We start from the raw sequence: 17,758 nt of genomic DNA on the forward strand, positions 1-17,758 counted from the left end.
CCCACAGAAACAAAGAGCAGTGACCCTGATGACTGCACAGTGGCACTGCCCCCAGAGCCTCTGGAGAAGAAACCATCACCCAAGGCTCTCTCTGCCAACAGGCAGGTAGAGTGATGGAATGTGTAGGCAGAAACCATGTCCATGGAATACAAATAAATGAGAGAGGATGCCATATAATGGAGATGGTCATGAGTAGATAGGCTGGGGGTGCTGTGCAAAAGTCCTCAGCCCCTATAGACCACATCCTAGCTCCATAACAGCTTGTGATGTACCTACTCTGCACCAGATAACACTGTAGCTCATGACATCTAGATTGTGAGCACCAGGGAGAGGCATCTTGCTGAGGAGTACAGGCTCTTTTTAGGAAGCACAAAGCAGCCACAGAAAATTTTAGGGCAAGAAAAGGTGTAATTAAAGCTGCATGTTTAAAGAATATCAGCAGAACTAGAGAGGGGAAATAATGAAGGCAGGAAGACAGACTGCCTCGTTACATTATTTCCTGCTGCAGTGCTTTACATATGTCTGGCAAGACCTCTATACGTGCATGCTCAGTAAAAGCAGCCCCATCAGGGTACAGCTGCAACAGCGCAGGCAGGACAGGGACATCAGAACTTGCATATAGAAGAAGGGCAACATCACAGGCTGGCAGTGTGCGTTGTGGGGAGCTATCCCTCAATGTTTTCCTTTCTAAAATATCTTCAAGGTATTGTCATTTGGGAAATGCTGCTAATCTTACCTATCAGGGACCTTCATATTGCAGTCTCATACTAAACTTTATAAAGTTCTAGAATAAAGAAACTGATTAAAATTCCTTCTTTCAGAATTTGGCCATAAATCCAGCCCACCCCTTTTACTGAAAAACAGCCCCAGTATCTCCTAAAACAAGCATCCTCCCAGCAACTTTGGAAAGTGCAGCCTAAGATCATCCATGGATCAGCACAGGGGCTGGGATGGATAATAAGCTGAAGAGTCTGGGTGGTAGGAAGGAAGTGACCCAGGATCCTTCTGGGCTTTTCAGAGCACTGGGGACAGTGCAGCTCCAGTTGCATGTCCAGGTAAGGCCATATCAGCCCCATGCAGGGCCTCAGCAATTCCTGCTGGTATGAAAGAATTCCATGGGGATGGACATGGACAACAGAGTGGCAACTGACTGTGTGAGAGGGCGGTGGGGTGAGATGGGTCGAGGAGGGCAAGGGGGGAAAAACTGAGACAACTGTAATAGAATAAACATGATTTAAAATTTTTAAAAAAAAGAGAAGAGTTGGAGATATCACCTTTCATGTTCTCAAAATATTTTTTAAAAAAAAGAAAGAAAGAAAGAAAGGAAGGAAGGATTCCATGGGGGAAAAAAATAAGCATCCAACAACTCAATTTAAGTGATTCTCCCTTTTCAATCATAAATATCTAAGTAAACCTGGGTACCATAATCTATGAAATAGCTCTCTTTCAGATACCTAAAAACTGTTATGTCAACTCTCATCTTTCTCATTTATGAGTGGAATAACCTTAATTTATTTAACAACTAGATCTGATTATTCTTTTAACAAAACAGATTTGCAAACTCTACAGGAATTTGGTCCATTCACCTATTTATCCAAGGTTAAATGTTTTTTTCTACATTTAATTAAATGCTTCAGAGAACTTAAGACAGCTGGGTAAAATCTTTACAATATCTAAGAGTGGCATTAGGTGTGGAGAGTAGGCAGAATCTCAAACCAGCATCTTCTTTAGGATACACATAGTAATAACCTAGGCAGGTTGCTGTCTGAGTCACTGACGACTACAGTAAACCTCATACAAAATCTCCTTTACTAATAGGATGCTTCAATGATGGTCTGACTGACATATCCTGGAAGGATGTCCATTTCTATCTGCCCAGAGGCATGGAGGGTTTGTTTTGACAATAGTCTTACCTTGCTGGAGTCTATCTACCTACATCGTTGCCTCAGTGAACTACAGCCACACAGAAGGACTGCTTGAAAGAAAAAAACAGTAATGTGGGGATGGCTGAGTTTCCCTTTGCCTAAATGAAGTATTAGCAATGTTCTCATAACTGTGGCATTCAGGTAGCCTTTACAGCAGTGTGCTGCAAAAAGATCCACAAACATGAATTAATCTCATGACACCCCACAGGGCAGGCAGAGCAGCTCCACCTCATAGCTGAATGGCAGGGACAGACCACAGCAACAATGAAAGGCATTTGGAAGAAACTGAGCTCAGTACAATCTCAGAAGCTAGACTCAACCAATCCCTTTGGAAATTTAACCATAAACCTTAATAAGTTCACATCTTTGGGCTTAATAATTCTGTTTCTGGTGTTTTATCCTAATATACAGAAGGAAATAACCCAATATACAGAAGAATTTTTTGCACAAAAGTGTTCATCAAAGCATTATTTATATGGAGAAAAACTGCAATATCCAAAAATAAGAGAATATTTTTAAAATAAAAGAACACGTACATAAAAGAATACTATGAAGCAATTTTAAATCATATTTAAAAGAAAATGCTCTGGTTATATTTTGCTTGCTTGTTTGCTTTGTTGGACAAAGACAAAGAGGGTAGGATTGAAGGTGGGAGATTGGAGTGGGTAGGGCAGGGGAAAGTTGTGACAGGAAAATGGAGACAACTGTACTTGGACAATAATAAAAAATAAAGTAAAATGTATGTCTATGGGAAAAAGTAAATAAAATAAACACTGGGAAAAAATAAAATGCTCATAAATATTTAAAAGGAAATGATCAGGTTATAAAATTGAATATATAGTATTAACACAGTTCTGTAAAGGAAAGAATTTACACATGAAAAATATTGAAAGGACTCAGGTCAAAATGTTAATAGTGCAAAGCTTCATATGGCAAGACAGTATGGGTAATTGTTGCATAAGGAACCTTGCTCATTGTAAGAAAATTTGGAAAGCACATAAAAGGAAAAATTAAGTATTTTTGTTACAAAATAGTATGTAAATTATAAATCATTTCTAAATTACGTGTACTGAGAAAATTAAATACAATGTATAAATTCTTTTATGTAACAATTAACCTAATAAAATCATAATTGAGAAGTTGAATTTGCAATATGTATCCATGTGGGTATATCTCACAGAGGAAGCAAGACTTAAGAGGGGACTTCTAACCACACGGTGGGCCAGCAGTGTCTTGGGGAAAGGGACCTTCCACCCATCATGGTAATTTCATGCACTCCAAACAAGCAGTGTGCTTACCAGACAAACACAGCTTCACACAGGTCTCCCAGCCTTCCCTCCCAGCCAGGCTGCAGTCCTAATAAGTCCTTATTAAATATGAATCTTGCCCACCATGAGAACTAAAGAACTAAGACATGAGAACTAAACCCACCATGAGAACTAAAACATAAAATTTAAATTGACAAGTTTGTTTAAGGGTAGGTATGATTAACTGTATAGTAACATTTTTGTCTTGCCCTAAAACAAGATTTAAAGCCAAGGAAAAATGCCTTAATCCCTTAATCATTTAAGATATCTAAACTAAGCCCCTTTTCCACTAGTCTAGAAAATGAGCAAAATCAGTCTGTCTTCAATTCCAGAAACTAAAATGTTAGCATCTTTAGTTGCCCTGGAGTAAGAAAAGACTATAGTCAAAAAACATACATACCGCAAACCAACTAAAGGGGTGGGCACAGCCTCCTACTCACCTCCATCTAAGGCTACAGTTTTAGCTAGCTGCTTGGGCAGGACAGAGGGTCAGCTCTTTCATCCTACATCATAAGTAACTTTTATCAACTATGTGGGCAAAGAAAGATGAGAAGAGCAGGCAAAGAATAAAACTGGTGAGATGAGCAGAGTCCACCAGGACCTACCTCCAGAGAAGACTTGGTACTTCTAACTCCTTTATTTTACCACTGGTTATTTCCTAGAGATATTGGGAAGTTAAAACGATTGACCCACAGGCACTGTAGGTACTGTGCCCAGCTCTGATAACTCACATTCAATACTTGACAGTTTCCTTAAGAATGGGCACATCAGTTAATTCAATCATCCCGCTTGCAGGAATAGGATAAGTCTGTTCTTTTTCTCAAGAACTGACTCTCCCAACCCATCCCTCTCTTCTAAATACCACTCTCCATACAGTGCTGGCTCTCAGAGCTTCCCAGACTTTTATGTGCACTAAGTACCTGGGATCTTGTTAGGATGCAGGTCCTGATTTAGCAGGGCTAGATGGTACAGAGACCAATTAAATCCCAATCTCTGAGGGTGAGACCCAGGCAGTGGTTAAGGCTCCCTAGATGACCCCCATGTGCACTTGAAGTCACACATAGTGCTAGAGGATTTGGAAAGGTTCAATATAATTCCTGGCTACTCTGAATGTGGCCCCGTGCATCAGCAACACCAGCACACTAACAGCAGCATCAGAGTTGTGACAGAGGTAACACAGATAAGCATACAGTAAATTCTCTAAAATACTACCCATGGTTATCATTTTACTACTAGTAGTATGATTATTATTTAGATAGGCTGATGCAACTGAGGAGGCCAAATTTGTAAGGAAACTGTGAGTTAAAGAATAATAAGAAAATATGAGTCGGAGGGAGTAGCTTCAAAAAGGTGGCTGAACTAACCTTGTAGTGAGGATTGTATCTATGCCCTGTGCGTAGCCCATGACCCAGGCAGTAATAGCCATAATAACAGCTGCCATTCCTTTGGGCCTTAATTAATGGTGCCAGGCACTATCCTAACTATTGAGAATTCTCCAGGCAGAACCTAGGGGTTTTCATTATTCAGAGCCTATTGAGCCTTCTGACTCAGGCCAGCCTGGGATGCTGATGGAGTGGAGGAATACTTTCCCCCAGGACAGAAAAGTTGCAGAGCACCCCAATGAGTGATGAAGACTGGACACAATGTCTAAGTATGAGCCACAACAGAACAGTGCCAGGCTCAGAAGGGTGAAGAAGCTGTATCTAGAAACTCACCTTTAAGCTAGTCTACATTTTGAACCATGTACCACTCTTCCTCAGGTTATTTTTGTCCAGACTCTCTTCCTTCTCTTTTCTTGCTTCCTCTTCCTCTCAGAACAGCTTCTAACTGCTTATTTCCATGCACTCCCTAGATGCTTCTCCTCCTAGCACTCTTCTGGAAAATGGGGAAGAAGAGCATGGAGAGAGGTACATGTGGCCACTTCACAGAGGTGTTTTATGTCACAAGCCTGCAGCTCACTCTTTGTCCAGAGGGAGAGGTGACATTCTATGAAAGAACAGCTCATGTGACTGAAACAACTGAAGTATACCCATTAAGAGAAGACAGAAGGGCACAGTTTTGAACCAGCCAGGCTGGAAGTCTGAAGATGGTTCTAGAGAACTCAATTTTGTGTGCTCTTTTGAATCTACATTTAAATATCTCTTTCACTCATTTTTCAGTGGGCTATGACCACTCTAGGAGGACCTTTCCAAGCCTCCAGTGTGGAGGCTCCCATGTTACAGTTGCAGAGGCTAAGAGATCTAAGGAGTCTGCTCAAAGGTCTGAGCACAAGGAGCATCGGCAATGGACCAGGCAACCTGGCTCCATACTCTGACCCTACATCTGGAAATAGCTGAAACCTGAAAAGGATCAAGATCTGTGTCCTGTGTCTCATATATGTTGTCTCATTATTCCTCAGAGCAGCATCATGAGAGCTGCACACATGACCATCTTGATTTACAAATGAACAAAGGGAAATGCAGGGGAGCCCAATGACTCTTCAGGTGCAAAGCTCTAGTCAGTGGAGAAGGCAAAGTCCAGTCCAAGTCTGTGTGACTCCCAAATCTAATCCATAAACAACCTCTCTCCAGAGAACTCCAACAACCTAATCTGCTCTTTCCACAAACTGTGAACAGATACAAACATTTAGGATTCACAGGACCAGGGAATATGGTCACTTCTTGTGATTATTCTATCATCTTTCCTTTAAAAACACCAAATCTTTTATGTAAAAATAGTTTCTCTGAATTCCATGGGGCTCTTCAACTTCATAGCTCCCATTTTATAAATGGGAGCCAGATGCCCAGAATAATTAATCAGCTTCCTGGGACGTGAAACAAATCAGACAAAGACCCAGAATCCAAATTCAAAAGCCCCCATGACTTGGGCTATGGCTCTGGGTCACCAAGCAGACTAAGCAGTTCTCTGCAAAATGTACAAACTGGCAGCCAGAGGGTAAATCGCTGTTAAGTAATGCCAGCCTTCTGCATGAGCTCATTTGTAGGAGAAGATCCTCACTGCAAGGTTAGTTCAGCAGAGTTGCCACCTCAACACCATTTGCACATGAATAAATCTGAGGAAGAAAGCTAAAGATGAGGAGGGAGAGGTTACTTGTCAGCAATAACTTTACTCACTTAAAGAGTCTTCCCAGTTCTGAAAAGAAAAGCACATCCCCTAAATATTGCTCTGTGAGTGATAGATTCCTTTAAAGAATAATGACTTGCAAGATATTGTGTGTGCTCTATTACTCAACAAAAGCAGAATCATAAAATGTCAAATGCTTTTTCCAAATTCCTATTTAGAGAGAAAGAAAATATGCTATTATTTTGTCAAAATCAGTCATCGTGGCAGCCTGAGCCCTTGACTCTGTATGGCCTTTAGTTTATAAATGCAAATGTACATTACTTTATACAATTCTTTGACATTTTATTACCTATTAACTAAGAGTTGAAATAAAGGTTTCATTTAAGTGTGGAGAATTCTCACCTGTGAAAGCATTTGTGGCCTGAAAACCAGCTTCCTGCATACTGCTCCCCAGACAAGCCTGTGCTCCAACTCTTAAGCTGTCCTGTCAAGAGGAAACCGCCTGGGCGAAGCCTCAGGTCACTTCCATTTTAGCTTGTCAGAGTCCATTGCTTTGCCCCGTCCAGATTTTGGTAGCATCTGATGCCCACCTGCCCTGTTCCCACAGAGCAGGCTGTACCTGGGACAGCACCCAGTCCAGCAGCGTGCACAATTAGGGCACACAGTCACGTCAGCCATCCAGCCAGAGGGTAGAGGCCATCGTAAGCCAGGAGTGCCAGTAGCTGTCCTGCTAAGACCTGCTTTCCCACCTTAGAGCGAGGGCCTCCTCAGTGGCACGGCAGCCAGCATCCTTCACAGCTCTCAGCTGCTCCAGTGGAGCTCGGTATGGTCTGATCTGCTGCTCTCTGTGCTTTACCTCTTCCCTTGCTGAAATTAAAAAGAAAGAGATCACTTTCCTAATTACCTGTAGGAACCTTAAATTTAGTAGACCCACGGAAGCCAAAAAGGAAAAAAAACACACACACACACACAGCAGTGCTCATGACCTCACGGTAGGCACTGGGACAGCTCTGGGGAAGGGGTAGCTGCAACCCCTTTTCCTGAAAGCCTGCGAAAGGGTGGGAGGACTGGACAAGACAATGCAGCACTCGCTGCTCCTATCCTCTTTAAGAACAGCTACAAAGGTCATATAACCTTTGACCAATATCCTTCCTCAGGTTACAGATAGTTCACAGACACCCTAAAGAAGCCCACTTCCCAAACTCATTCCTGAGGTCTTAGAAATGGGGTCTGAGGTTCAGATCCACTGCCTCCAGCACTCTAGAAAAAGCTAGGGTTGAAGGGTTTTAAAAAGTGACTCTTAAGAGGGGAAACAAAGGATCATATTAATTTTTTAAAAAGAATGTGAAGGAAAAGCAAATTTAATCTAAAAACTTTTATATATATATATATTACATAATAATAACACTTTACAAAATACTTTCAGATATTTCAATGTTGTTATATTACACAAGAAGTAACATTAACAATAAGAATGTCAGAAGTGCAAAGGATCAGACTTTTAAAATGGAATCACAAATGTGAATCTCTAGTATTAGAGAAATACTAATACTAATACCTTTTTTCATTACCACTTCATTTTAATAAATTTATAACCAATTTTTATAAAATATAGCCTTAATCCTTTTTTTCATCATCAAACTAGAAAACAGAAAAGGAATTTAAGGAAACAGCACATAACAGAAAGGAATCCTCTATGAAAATCCTCTAATTGTTGTAAATATAAAATAAGATAATAAAGTAAAACATTACTAATACAGACTATTAAGAAGACTTTATGTATTAATGAAGCACTTTAATTATATTAAGAAGCTCAATTGTGGGCAGCGAAAAGGAAAGGAAAGGAAGGTAAAGGGAAAGTCAAGGAACATATAGCAAGGACTCATGGACAAAACCAAAGGGGAAGAGCTGAGAGAGGGAAGGAGGGAGCGGGCAAGGGAAAGTGGTGGGGGGTAGGCAGAGACAAATGTATTTGAAAAAATAAATTAAAATAAAATTTAAAAAAAAGAAGCTCAATTGTATTACTTTCACACACATGCAGTAAAAATCTCAGTTAATAAGGTATAGCCAGTAGGACTCCTTAAGTTTGATGAATAGGTAAAAACTTTATTTTAATTATAAATTGTTTATGTGCATGGTGATTTTGAGCTACTTTGAAAATGTGGGAAAGTGTTTTTTTCTCTGAATTTAAACATTCCATATAAAATGACAAACACACAGAGTATCAGCATCCCGAAGACCTGCACCAACTTCTAAAGTAAACTAATCACATGCATGATAATTAACAATTTTAGGAAATGGAATTATCAGATAAAAACAATAGCCCACCTGGCCTAAAATCTTTTATTTTCTTTGCCATTTTCCATGATTTTTTAACACAAAAAAATGCTAGACTTTATCTGTTCTCTTCTTTTGCACTCAGAGACCAACTGAGCGTGGTGATGTTTTTGTTGTTTTTTTGTGGGGTTTTTGTTTATATTATTTTGTTTCATTGCAAAAGGTATGCAACCTCACATTTTAAGGAATCAAGCTATCTTATATAATATTGCAAATGGCTATGGGAAAGATTGAGGTAGATGTGCATAGAAATAGAAGAAACAACACACTTCTTTTCTTTTACTGTTATTATCACACTCACCAATTCTTAACTTTACTTCTGAAATAGGGGTATGGTGACAGGTGTAAAACAATTCATTTTGAGGTCCCAAGACACAGTCTCAGCATGATGTCTGCAGTTCCCAAGAAAGGATGGAGGGACACAACTGTGTTATCTCATTAATGGATAACTTGTATGTTCTTACATACACTCTGAGTTTCCTTACATGCAATTTTCAAGTTACAATGAAACTATAAGGGCTATTGATATTTTCTTCCTAACCACTAACAACACACATAAGATACACTTTCTAAAACTACATAAGAAAGAGGTAGAAAGTCTCCAGAACCTGTAGTTTTTGTTCTATTCAGTGAGGGACCCAGCTATCAAGAAACCCAGTCATGCTCAGTAAAAAAGTGACATATGACCTGGCAGTCTGGGGATCAGAGATCTACTTTCACAGCTTAATAATCCACCAAGAATCAGCAAAAAGGCAGAGCAGCTGACAAATAGTGTCCCATCTGCTTGTCCTTCCTATCTTCCACTCTTCAACAACCCTCCTCAGAGATGCCTCCTAGATCATCTCCCAGACTAAATTTAGAGCCAGATAACTGGGCTTCCCAGAACTTGCCATAGTTGTGGCTGCATGTAGGAGTCATGATTCCTTAGCACCCATCTCTCCCACTAGACTTTAAGCATCACGAGGAAAAGGACAGTGACTGGCTGAATCTCCATTGTCCCTCAGCACCTAAGATGCTGCAAGGGCTTTTCCTACCACCCATCTAGGTCAAGATGAGACAGTGATCATGAGCACTGATTCCTACTGCATTCGTGCTTCACAGAATGTCCCGTCCAGTGAGGGCCTACAGAGGTCATTGCTTTAAATCCTTTCAGACCACAGAGAGGAAAGTCTGACTCCACAGAGCTTAAACAACTTAGCCCCAAGAAGCAATGTGCTGCAGAGTCAGGACTAACACCCGAGTGCCTTGTCCCTGCAACCACTGTTCTTCCCATGCTAGTTCTGAATCACAGGTAGTTCCAAGAGCTGAAATGCCTTGAAGCCTAATAGTACCCAAATCACAAAAATCAAGGGAGTCAAGGCAGGAAAGAGAGAGAAAGCACAAAGAAAGAGGCAACTTATCCAAGACACAAGGTCACAGATTAATCCTGAGCCAAATATTCAAGAGCCTCCCTCTACAGCAAGCACACTATCATCATTCTCTCATTAACCACACACAGACACACACACTCACACACACATTCTGTTGGTACTGGGAAGATGGGCAGAGCTAACCAGGAAATAATTAATTCAATATTACACTTGAAAAATGTCATTAAGTCCCTCCCATAACAGAGCAACAGTTACTAAGAAAATAGAGCACACCAAAGGGAAAAACACCCTCAACAAGAAAGGGACATTTATTAAAAAACATCATGAACACCCACAAAACCTAACCAAATAAGTTGTGGAATATGTTGAGTTTACCACTTGCTCATAAAAAGTTTTATGAAATGCAGTCCTCCTAGGAATCATTGGGGGATGAAAACTTCACTGCATTCAACAGATCAGAGGTTTCACAAAAGTACACCCTATAAAAATAGACATATTGCAATTCAGGGAACATTAGGGTGACACATAGCACAGAGGCCAAAACCCAGCAGAGAAGTAAAACAATCTTTTTTAAAAATCTAGTAACATTCAAAAAATTTGTAGTGCAGAAAGAATAAACACTGCAATGTCATTTTTTATTTCCACTCACTATGGAGAGACTACTTCACTGGCTGAGTGTTGGTTTCCCAGGTGATGGCTAAACTGAGCAGCCTGAAGGGCTCCAGGTCATAGAGACTCTGGGAGCTGAGGTCCAGAGCCTGTGTCTGACAGAGCCATCATTGCTCTACCCACAAGAGAAGGACCAGGGAGAAAGGAACGCTGGCAAGACAAAGAGATAGTTTAAACCTTGACAAATTGAGGCCCTGTTGTAAAATCCAAAACATAAATATTAATACATTAAGACTTGTACTGCACTGCTTACGAAAAAAAAATTTAAATTTCAACTATGGGCTGGTTCATTTACATTCAAAGCAACAATGACCAGATGTGAGAAAAAGTGGAAAAAGAAACCCAAGGATCTATTTCTGACCAGAGCTTGAATCAGGTGTCACTCTGGAAGAGAGGCATCACACTTCTCTCTACATGAGTTTCTCCTAGGGATGTGCAACCTTTGGCATCTCTAAACTACACTGGAAGGAGAAGAGTTGTCTTGGGTCACACCTTAAATACATTGCAACACATAATCACAAAGAAATCTCAAAATGTTTTAAGTAAATTTATGATTCTGTGTTGGGCCACAGTGCAGGTTGGAGGCCCGTGGTAGTCCTTGGCAAGTGCCAGTCAGCCTAAAGATTTCCTAACAGCAAAAAAGCAGGACTTTAGAAATACATGGCCTTGCCTGTATGACAGCAGTGAGGCAGACAGCACTGAGCAGGGCATCTCTCCCCTGGTCCTGGGACCATTTAGAGGACTTGATCAAGCCCTTCAGCCCATCAGGCTCCCATTTCCTCATTTGTAAAGTGAGAAGGGGGACCCAAGGTGCCTTTTGATCTGAGTGTGTCCCTGTGGCAATGTGTCTCTGATCAAGGAAGATGAGACAAATGTGTATGAAAAGGATATGGCAAACAAACACAGAAAATCATCCATACATAACCACAAGTCTGAGAACAAGTAAGAGAAATAGGCTGCCCGTAACCGGGGGAGGTTGAGTTGGGAAGCTACAGATTCTTCAGGTGACTTTTAATTTCTGCAATTCAGTGTGTAAAACAATTTGTAGCTTTTAAAATGCAACCTGAAAGCCATCCTAGCGCTGAGTAGCTTGATGGAGTCCAGTGACTTAGTTCACCATTTCAGGAAAGCAAATTCAAAAATCTAACACACTTGTTTCAAATACACACACAAACTACAAACAGGAAAAAGTGGCAATCATACTAGAACATACTTTAAAAAGTCACCTTGTCAAATATGACAATAAATCCTGAAGGATCCAGAGTCTGAGGTTCTACTCATACCAAGTTGGAGAAAGTTTCCCCAAAAAATAATTAAGTAGGATAACTGTTTCTAATGAATTAGTAAGTCTCTAATTGTCTCTTTACACTAGCTAGAAGCAAAGGAAGCAATGGAGACCATCTGTCCCACCCCTTCATTTGATGGAAGAGGACAACGAGGCTCAGGGAGGAGAGGGAACATGCTGAAGGTGACTGTGGTGATGAAGGCAGAGCTGGGACTAGAACCAGGTGTCAGCCTAGGCCCAAGCTCAAAGTTCTCCCATACATGCAAATTAACTAAAGGAAGAAGCTGAGAAAGGGGTTCAGTGTACCTCTGTACTGTTAGTGGGACTCACAGAAGACTATTTTCACTTCCCCAAGCCCAGATTGGGCCATGCCCACAACACCAACATGCCCAAAATCCAAGGAAAAGTCAATGGCTTGGCACAGGGTCACACAGTCCTCAGGTGAACGTGCACTACAGTGTTCCTGATCTAGTCTGAGCGCTTCATGGTCACCTCAACTGTGGACACCAGCTGAGCAGAGGGCAGCTGCATGACAAATGGTTACCTCTCAGAGCCTGTTGTGACAGACTGGCTACACCAGGAACTGGGCTCTGAGATGCTCCACACCTAGCACTCTCCCTCACCCCAGCTTTCCTCAGGTAAAATCAGCTTACAATGAGCAGGACAGGCAAAGAAAAAGGTAGTCATGCAGAGAACTAACAAGTGTGAGCAAAAAGAGAAGGGAGCTGTCTTCTCATTCTCTGTTGACAGAGAAGAGAATATGGGTTGATGAACTATGTATATGAAACAATTTTTGTCCTCCTTGCACACTTCCCCCCATCACCTATCAATGTCTGTTCTGCCAACCCCTGCACTTACAGTTCCTCATGCCAAGTCATTCCCTGCCTCAACTAACAGCAGGCTTACATTGGATACCTGGGCCTTACCCATGACTTTCTCTGCTTTCTGTCATTAAAAATGCTCCAGAACCTGCATCTTCTCATTTAGTACTTCAACTATTTGTGAGATTGTTACTCTAGCCAGGCATTATTTTAGGTGCCGGGAGACAGCAGTGAGCAAAACAAACCAAGCTCCTGTCCCCATGGCGCCTATCTTATCTCTGTCTATGGAGGTGTTTCCTAACAAAAACCTTTTCTTGCTAATCTTTGTATCCTTGACATTCATGATGGGGACCAGGATACAGGAGGTTCCCAACATATGCTGGCTATATACACTGAATCGCATCTGAGCTTAAGCTGGGTCACCTCCTTGTCACTGTACTTACCTCTGTCCTGCACCAGTTGCACAAAGTACCAAGGGCACAGTACATAAGGAGGCTGCTGGGCACAGGCGCTCAAACCCTGGAGGGCACTTCACATGGGAAATGCCAGCTGGTACTCTGCAGCACAGGGATTGACAGCCCCTCCACCATTGAAAACAGATTCAAATGAGAGTTTTGCACACAAACAAGCCAGAGGACAAAAGGCTCTGAGTCAGACTACCCTGGGTTTACTTCACTCTAGGCTATGTGTGATTTTGGCAGTTACTTAACCTCTATAAGCCTCAGTTTCTTCATCCATAAAATAGAAGTAACAAGGGCATCAACTTCATAGAATTATGGTGCATTTAATGAGGAAATATATATATAAAGCATTAGTCTCTAATAAATGCAAAAGAAATAATAGTGGCTACAATGATTACAACTCACCTCAGCAGACCACAGGTAAATTATGTCTTTGAGAATATGCACCATCCACCTTCTTTCACTTTTTATCTGACCTTATTGGATACATGTCATTTTATCTCGTAATTCCTCAGTTGATTTGTGGTTTTTTTTTTTGAATTCTCAGTAGATAAAAATCATTCTATGTCAGCTAAAATGAATAGCAAAGAGAAACAGGGAAAAGGATACAAAACTAGAGAAGATGTATGGATGAAATATTTGGTATGAAATGCAGTAGAAAAAAATAAAATGACAAAAAGAAAACCTTGCCTTTAAAAGGAAAAAAAGCCACTTGATATTAAATTTTTTTTTTGTTTTCAAATTGAGATGTCAAATTTAAAAAACAACAATAGATAGTAATGAATAAATTTAGCCAAGGTTCTACATTCTCTTGCCAGAAAATAATAATGCAAGATCTAGCTTTCTTCCATCCTTTTCCATTTGGTTTGTTTCCTTGGTAAAATACTAACTTTTGAAGACCTTTACATGTCCACTCCCTTTTTTAAAATTTAATTGTTCAAATACATTTGTCTCCACCTTCCCACCACCACTTTCCCCTGCCCCCTCCCCCACCTCCCTCCCACATCCTTTCCCACTTTGGTTTTGTCCATGGGTCCATTATGCATGTTCCTTGACTTGACCCTTCCCTTCCCCTTCCCCGGCATCCCCCTTCCCTCTTGATTCTGTTGGTTTCTTTTTTCTTTCAATATTGCTAGTTATAGATTTCTTGCTTATTTTTTTTTTTTGTTTAGGTTCCACTTATAGGTGAGATCATATGGTATTTGTCTTTCACCACCTGGCTTATTTCACTTCACAAAATGCTCTCCAGTTCCATCCATGCTGTCATGAAAGGCAGTAGCTCTTTCTTTCTTTCTCCTGCATCTTATTCCATTGTGTAAATGTACCAAAGTTTTTGATCCATTCACTTACTGATGGGCACTTAGGTTGCTTCCAGCACTTGGCTATTATAAATTGTGCTGCTATGAACATTGGGGTGCATAGGTTCTTCTGAATTGGTGTTTTGGGATTCTTAGGGTATAATCCCAGCAATGTAATTGCTGGGTCAAAAGACAGTTCCACTTTTAGATTTCAGAGGAAATTACAAACTGTTTTCCACAGTGGTTTCCCCAGTCTACACTCCCACCAACAGTGTACTAGGGTTCCCTTTTCTACACAACTTCGCCAGCACTTGTTTGTTGATTTGTTTGTGATGGTCATTCTGACTGGTGTGAGGTGGTATCTCATTGTGGTTTTAATTTGTATTTTTCTAATGGCTAGTGATGCTGAGCATCCTTTCATATGTCAATGGGCCCTCTGTATCTCTTCCTTGGAGAAGCGTCTGTCCAGGTCTTTTGCCCATTTTTTAATTGGATTGTTTGTCTTCCTGGAGTCGAGTCTTGTGAGTTCTTTATATATTTTGGAGATCAAACCCCTGTCTGATGTATCATTGGCAAATATATTTTCCCTTATGGTTGGTTCCCTTTTCATTTTGCTGATGTTTTCTTTAGCCATGCTGAAGCTTCTTATTTTGATGAGGTCCCACTTGTTTATTCTTTCCTTTATGTCCCTTGCTTTAGCGGACATATCAGTGAAAATATTGCTGCATGGGATAACTGAGTTTCCTGCCTATGTTCTCCCCTAGGACTTTTATGGTGTTGCAACTTATATTTACATCTTTTATCCACCTAGAGTTTATTTTTGTGTATGGTGTCAATTGGTTGATCAAATTTCAATTTTTTGCATGTAGCTGTCCAGCTTGCCCAACACCATTTGTTGAAGAGGCCATTTTTACTCCAATTTATGCTTCTTCCCCCTTTGTCAAACATTAATTGACCATAGAGAAATGGTTTTATTTCTGGGCTTTCTATTCTGTTCCTTTGATCTAGGTGTATGGTCTTGTGCCAGTACTAGGCTGTTTTGATTACAGTGGCCTTCTAATACAGTTTTATGTCCAGTATTGTGATCCCTCCTGCTTTGTTTTTCCTTCTCAAAATCGCTGCAGCTATTCAGGGTAAAAATATGGAATGCTTCATGAATTTGCGTGTCATTCTTGCACAGGAGCCATGCTAATCTTCTCCGTATCATCCCAATTTTAGTATATGTGCTGCCAAAGTCAGCACTCTCTTACTGAGCTTTCATAAGGCCCCAAGAATGAAACTGCACATAGAGGACACCTACCAACTGCAGTGCTCCTCTACACAACAGGTGATGTTGGAACAGAATCACCAATACTTTAAAGCTAATAAAAAAATGATCAACAATAAAACAACTGATGCTCCCTATTAGAAATGATCTACATGATTTCATCACTTGTATTAGGAAAGATTCCCTAAATGTCTCTTGTTTACAAAGCTCCAGACCAGCTCCACAACTGTGCCTCTTCAGTAAAACACAGGGAACACCTAAATTTTCATTAAGTAGTTCTGATCAGTGGCCAGTAGATACCATTGCTCTATTTAATGTAGGTGCAACTGTGAGTCACACACACACATGCATGCACACAGTTGTTTAGTAATTTGAGTCCTAGCAGGAAGACTCCTTACTAACTAAATATACCTGTAACAATAAAATTTAGAAGTCTTGCTTATCTCTGCAGAGAAAAGGAAGCTCCCATTGTCTACAGAGCAGACAGAGGTACAAATCCATCCCATATCCTCTTAGAACTTAAACTTCTACTCAGCTACTGTGCTGTTTCCCTCAGCTACGGGAACCAGAAGAAGAAGCAATGTATTATACATGCCATCCTAGGAAGATCATAGATTCTATGACTACCTTAGAGAAACTAAAGGTTCTCATATGAGAGCTAAAGACCTCATTTGAGACATACCAAACTGTGGAAACGGAACTCATTTAACTGTGTCAGTTAGTATTGGTGGAACTATTTAATCTACAAAAATCTAAGATAAACATTTCAGCAGATGTTTGAAAAATGTAACACAAAATGGTACTGTCTGAGGTTAGCCCCCGGAATTGCTATCACTAGCAGCAACGAGTCTGAGTGTGATAAATGAGCTCTCAGTGGTACAGTTACATGCAATGATGAACATTACATCTGTGTGAGGCCCCAGCACACCAAGCCACTTGACAAGCAGTGCCTGACTCTACATATATTAGGGAAACACTGATAGAGTTTCACGTCTTCCTGAACGGCTGGATGAGGCAGGGCCACAAAAGTGCATCTGTCCTGAAGAGCAGCTGTTGAAAGGAGCAGAGGATTTGGGGGAAAGGCTGCCTGGCATTCACTAATGGGACCGCACAAACCCCATTTCTGTGTGTTCTGGAGGCCTCCAGCCAAGCAGGAAGAGTTCATTAGACCAATTTCTGCTGCCTTGGTAACAAAGGCTATGCATGTGCTTTTATACAAGAAAAGCAAACTAGTGCTTATTCATGGGGGAAAGACACTACAGACAGGTAGTGGGTGTCCCATCAAGCAGCCCAGACAGTGATGAAAACATGCCCACCTAGAATATAGAACTGGTCCCTCCAAAAGCCTAGAGTATTAATCAGAAGCTGTCTCTTACAGTACCTAAGGCCATGTGCTTGTGAGTGTGCTCAGCTTTAGAAGCACTTATCAGTGGTTACAGAAGCTATCTCATTCCACATAGTGTGCTAAAGCCAGCCTCAGTATCCTTGATGCTGAGTGAATCAGCCTGACATGTCCACAGATCCACTCAGCATCAGATCTTGACAAGAGGATGCCTGGGACAACTGCAGGGCTCTGGCAGCAAGAGGAAATTTTAATCACCAAATCTGGAGCCTAAAATCACTGTTCATGTTCCCATCACTTGCCAAAGTTAGGTGTACAGTATCTGTGAGGCCTTTCATCATCTAAGGATGTCATGGACTTCATCAGCCTGCCAGGCAACTTTCTCTGTATTCAAAACAGCACCTTCTTTCAGTTCTTCCTTTTTCCCTCTCAAAGTCTAGTCCTTATTTATCCTCTTTCCCACTGGAGTCAGCAAGAAGGAACTGACTCATTCTAACCCAGCTCTGCAGTGGAGCCCTCAGCAAGCTTCTTCAGATACAGGCCCTAAGGACTGGAGGGAGGCACAGGTGAAAGGAAAGGGAAGGGAAGGCAGGAGGAGGCTTTAGCACAATGT

General features: G+C 41.0%; 1 protein-coding gene and 1 non-coding gene across 3 annotated transcripts in view; both read right to left on the reverse strand.

Annotated features, from left to right (window-relative positions):
• LDLRAD4 (low density lipoprotein receptor class A domain containing 4) overlaps positions 1–17,758 on the reverse strand; it is a 658,664-nt gene that overhangs the window by 399,657 nt on the left and 241,249 nt on the right. For both annotated transcript variants that reach the window (XM_054587317.1, XM_054587316.1), the window contains one exon: positions 6,698–7,162. In XM_054587317.1, the coding sequence (XP_054443292.1) occupies positions 6,698–6,737 (40 nt within the window). In that variant the 5' untranslated portion in view covers positions 6,738–7,162. The remainder of the gene's footprint in view (positions 1–6,697; positions 7,163–17,758) is intronic.
• Positions 15,672–15,778, reverse strand: LOC129081823 (U6 spliceosomal RNA). Its single transcript, XR_008530341.1, has one exon. It is a non-coding gene; the product is annotated as a U6 spliceosomal RNA (small nuclear RNA).

Source organism: Pteronotus mesoamericanus, unplaced genomic scaffold, assembly GCF_021234165.1.
Source record: "Pteronotus mesoamericanus isolate MK-2021 breed Mesoamerican mustached bat unplaced genomic scaffold, CSHL_Meso_final scaffold_118, whole genome shotgun sequence".
Lineage (NCBI taxonomy): Eukaryota > Metazoa > Chordata > Mammalia > Chiroptera > Mormoopidae > Pteronotus > Pteronotus mesoamericanus.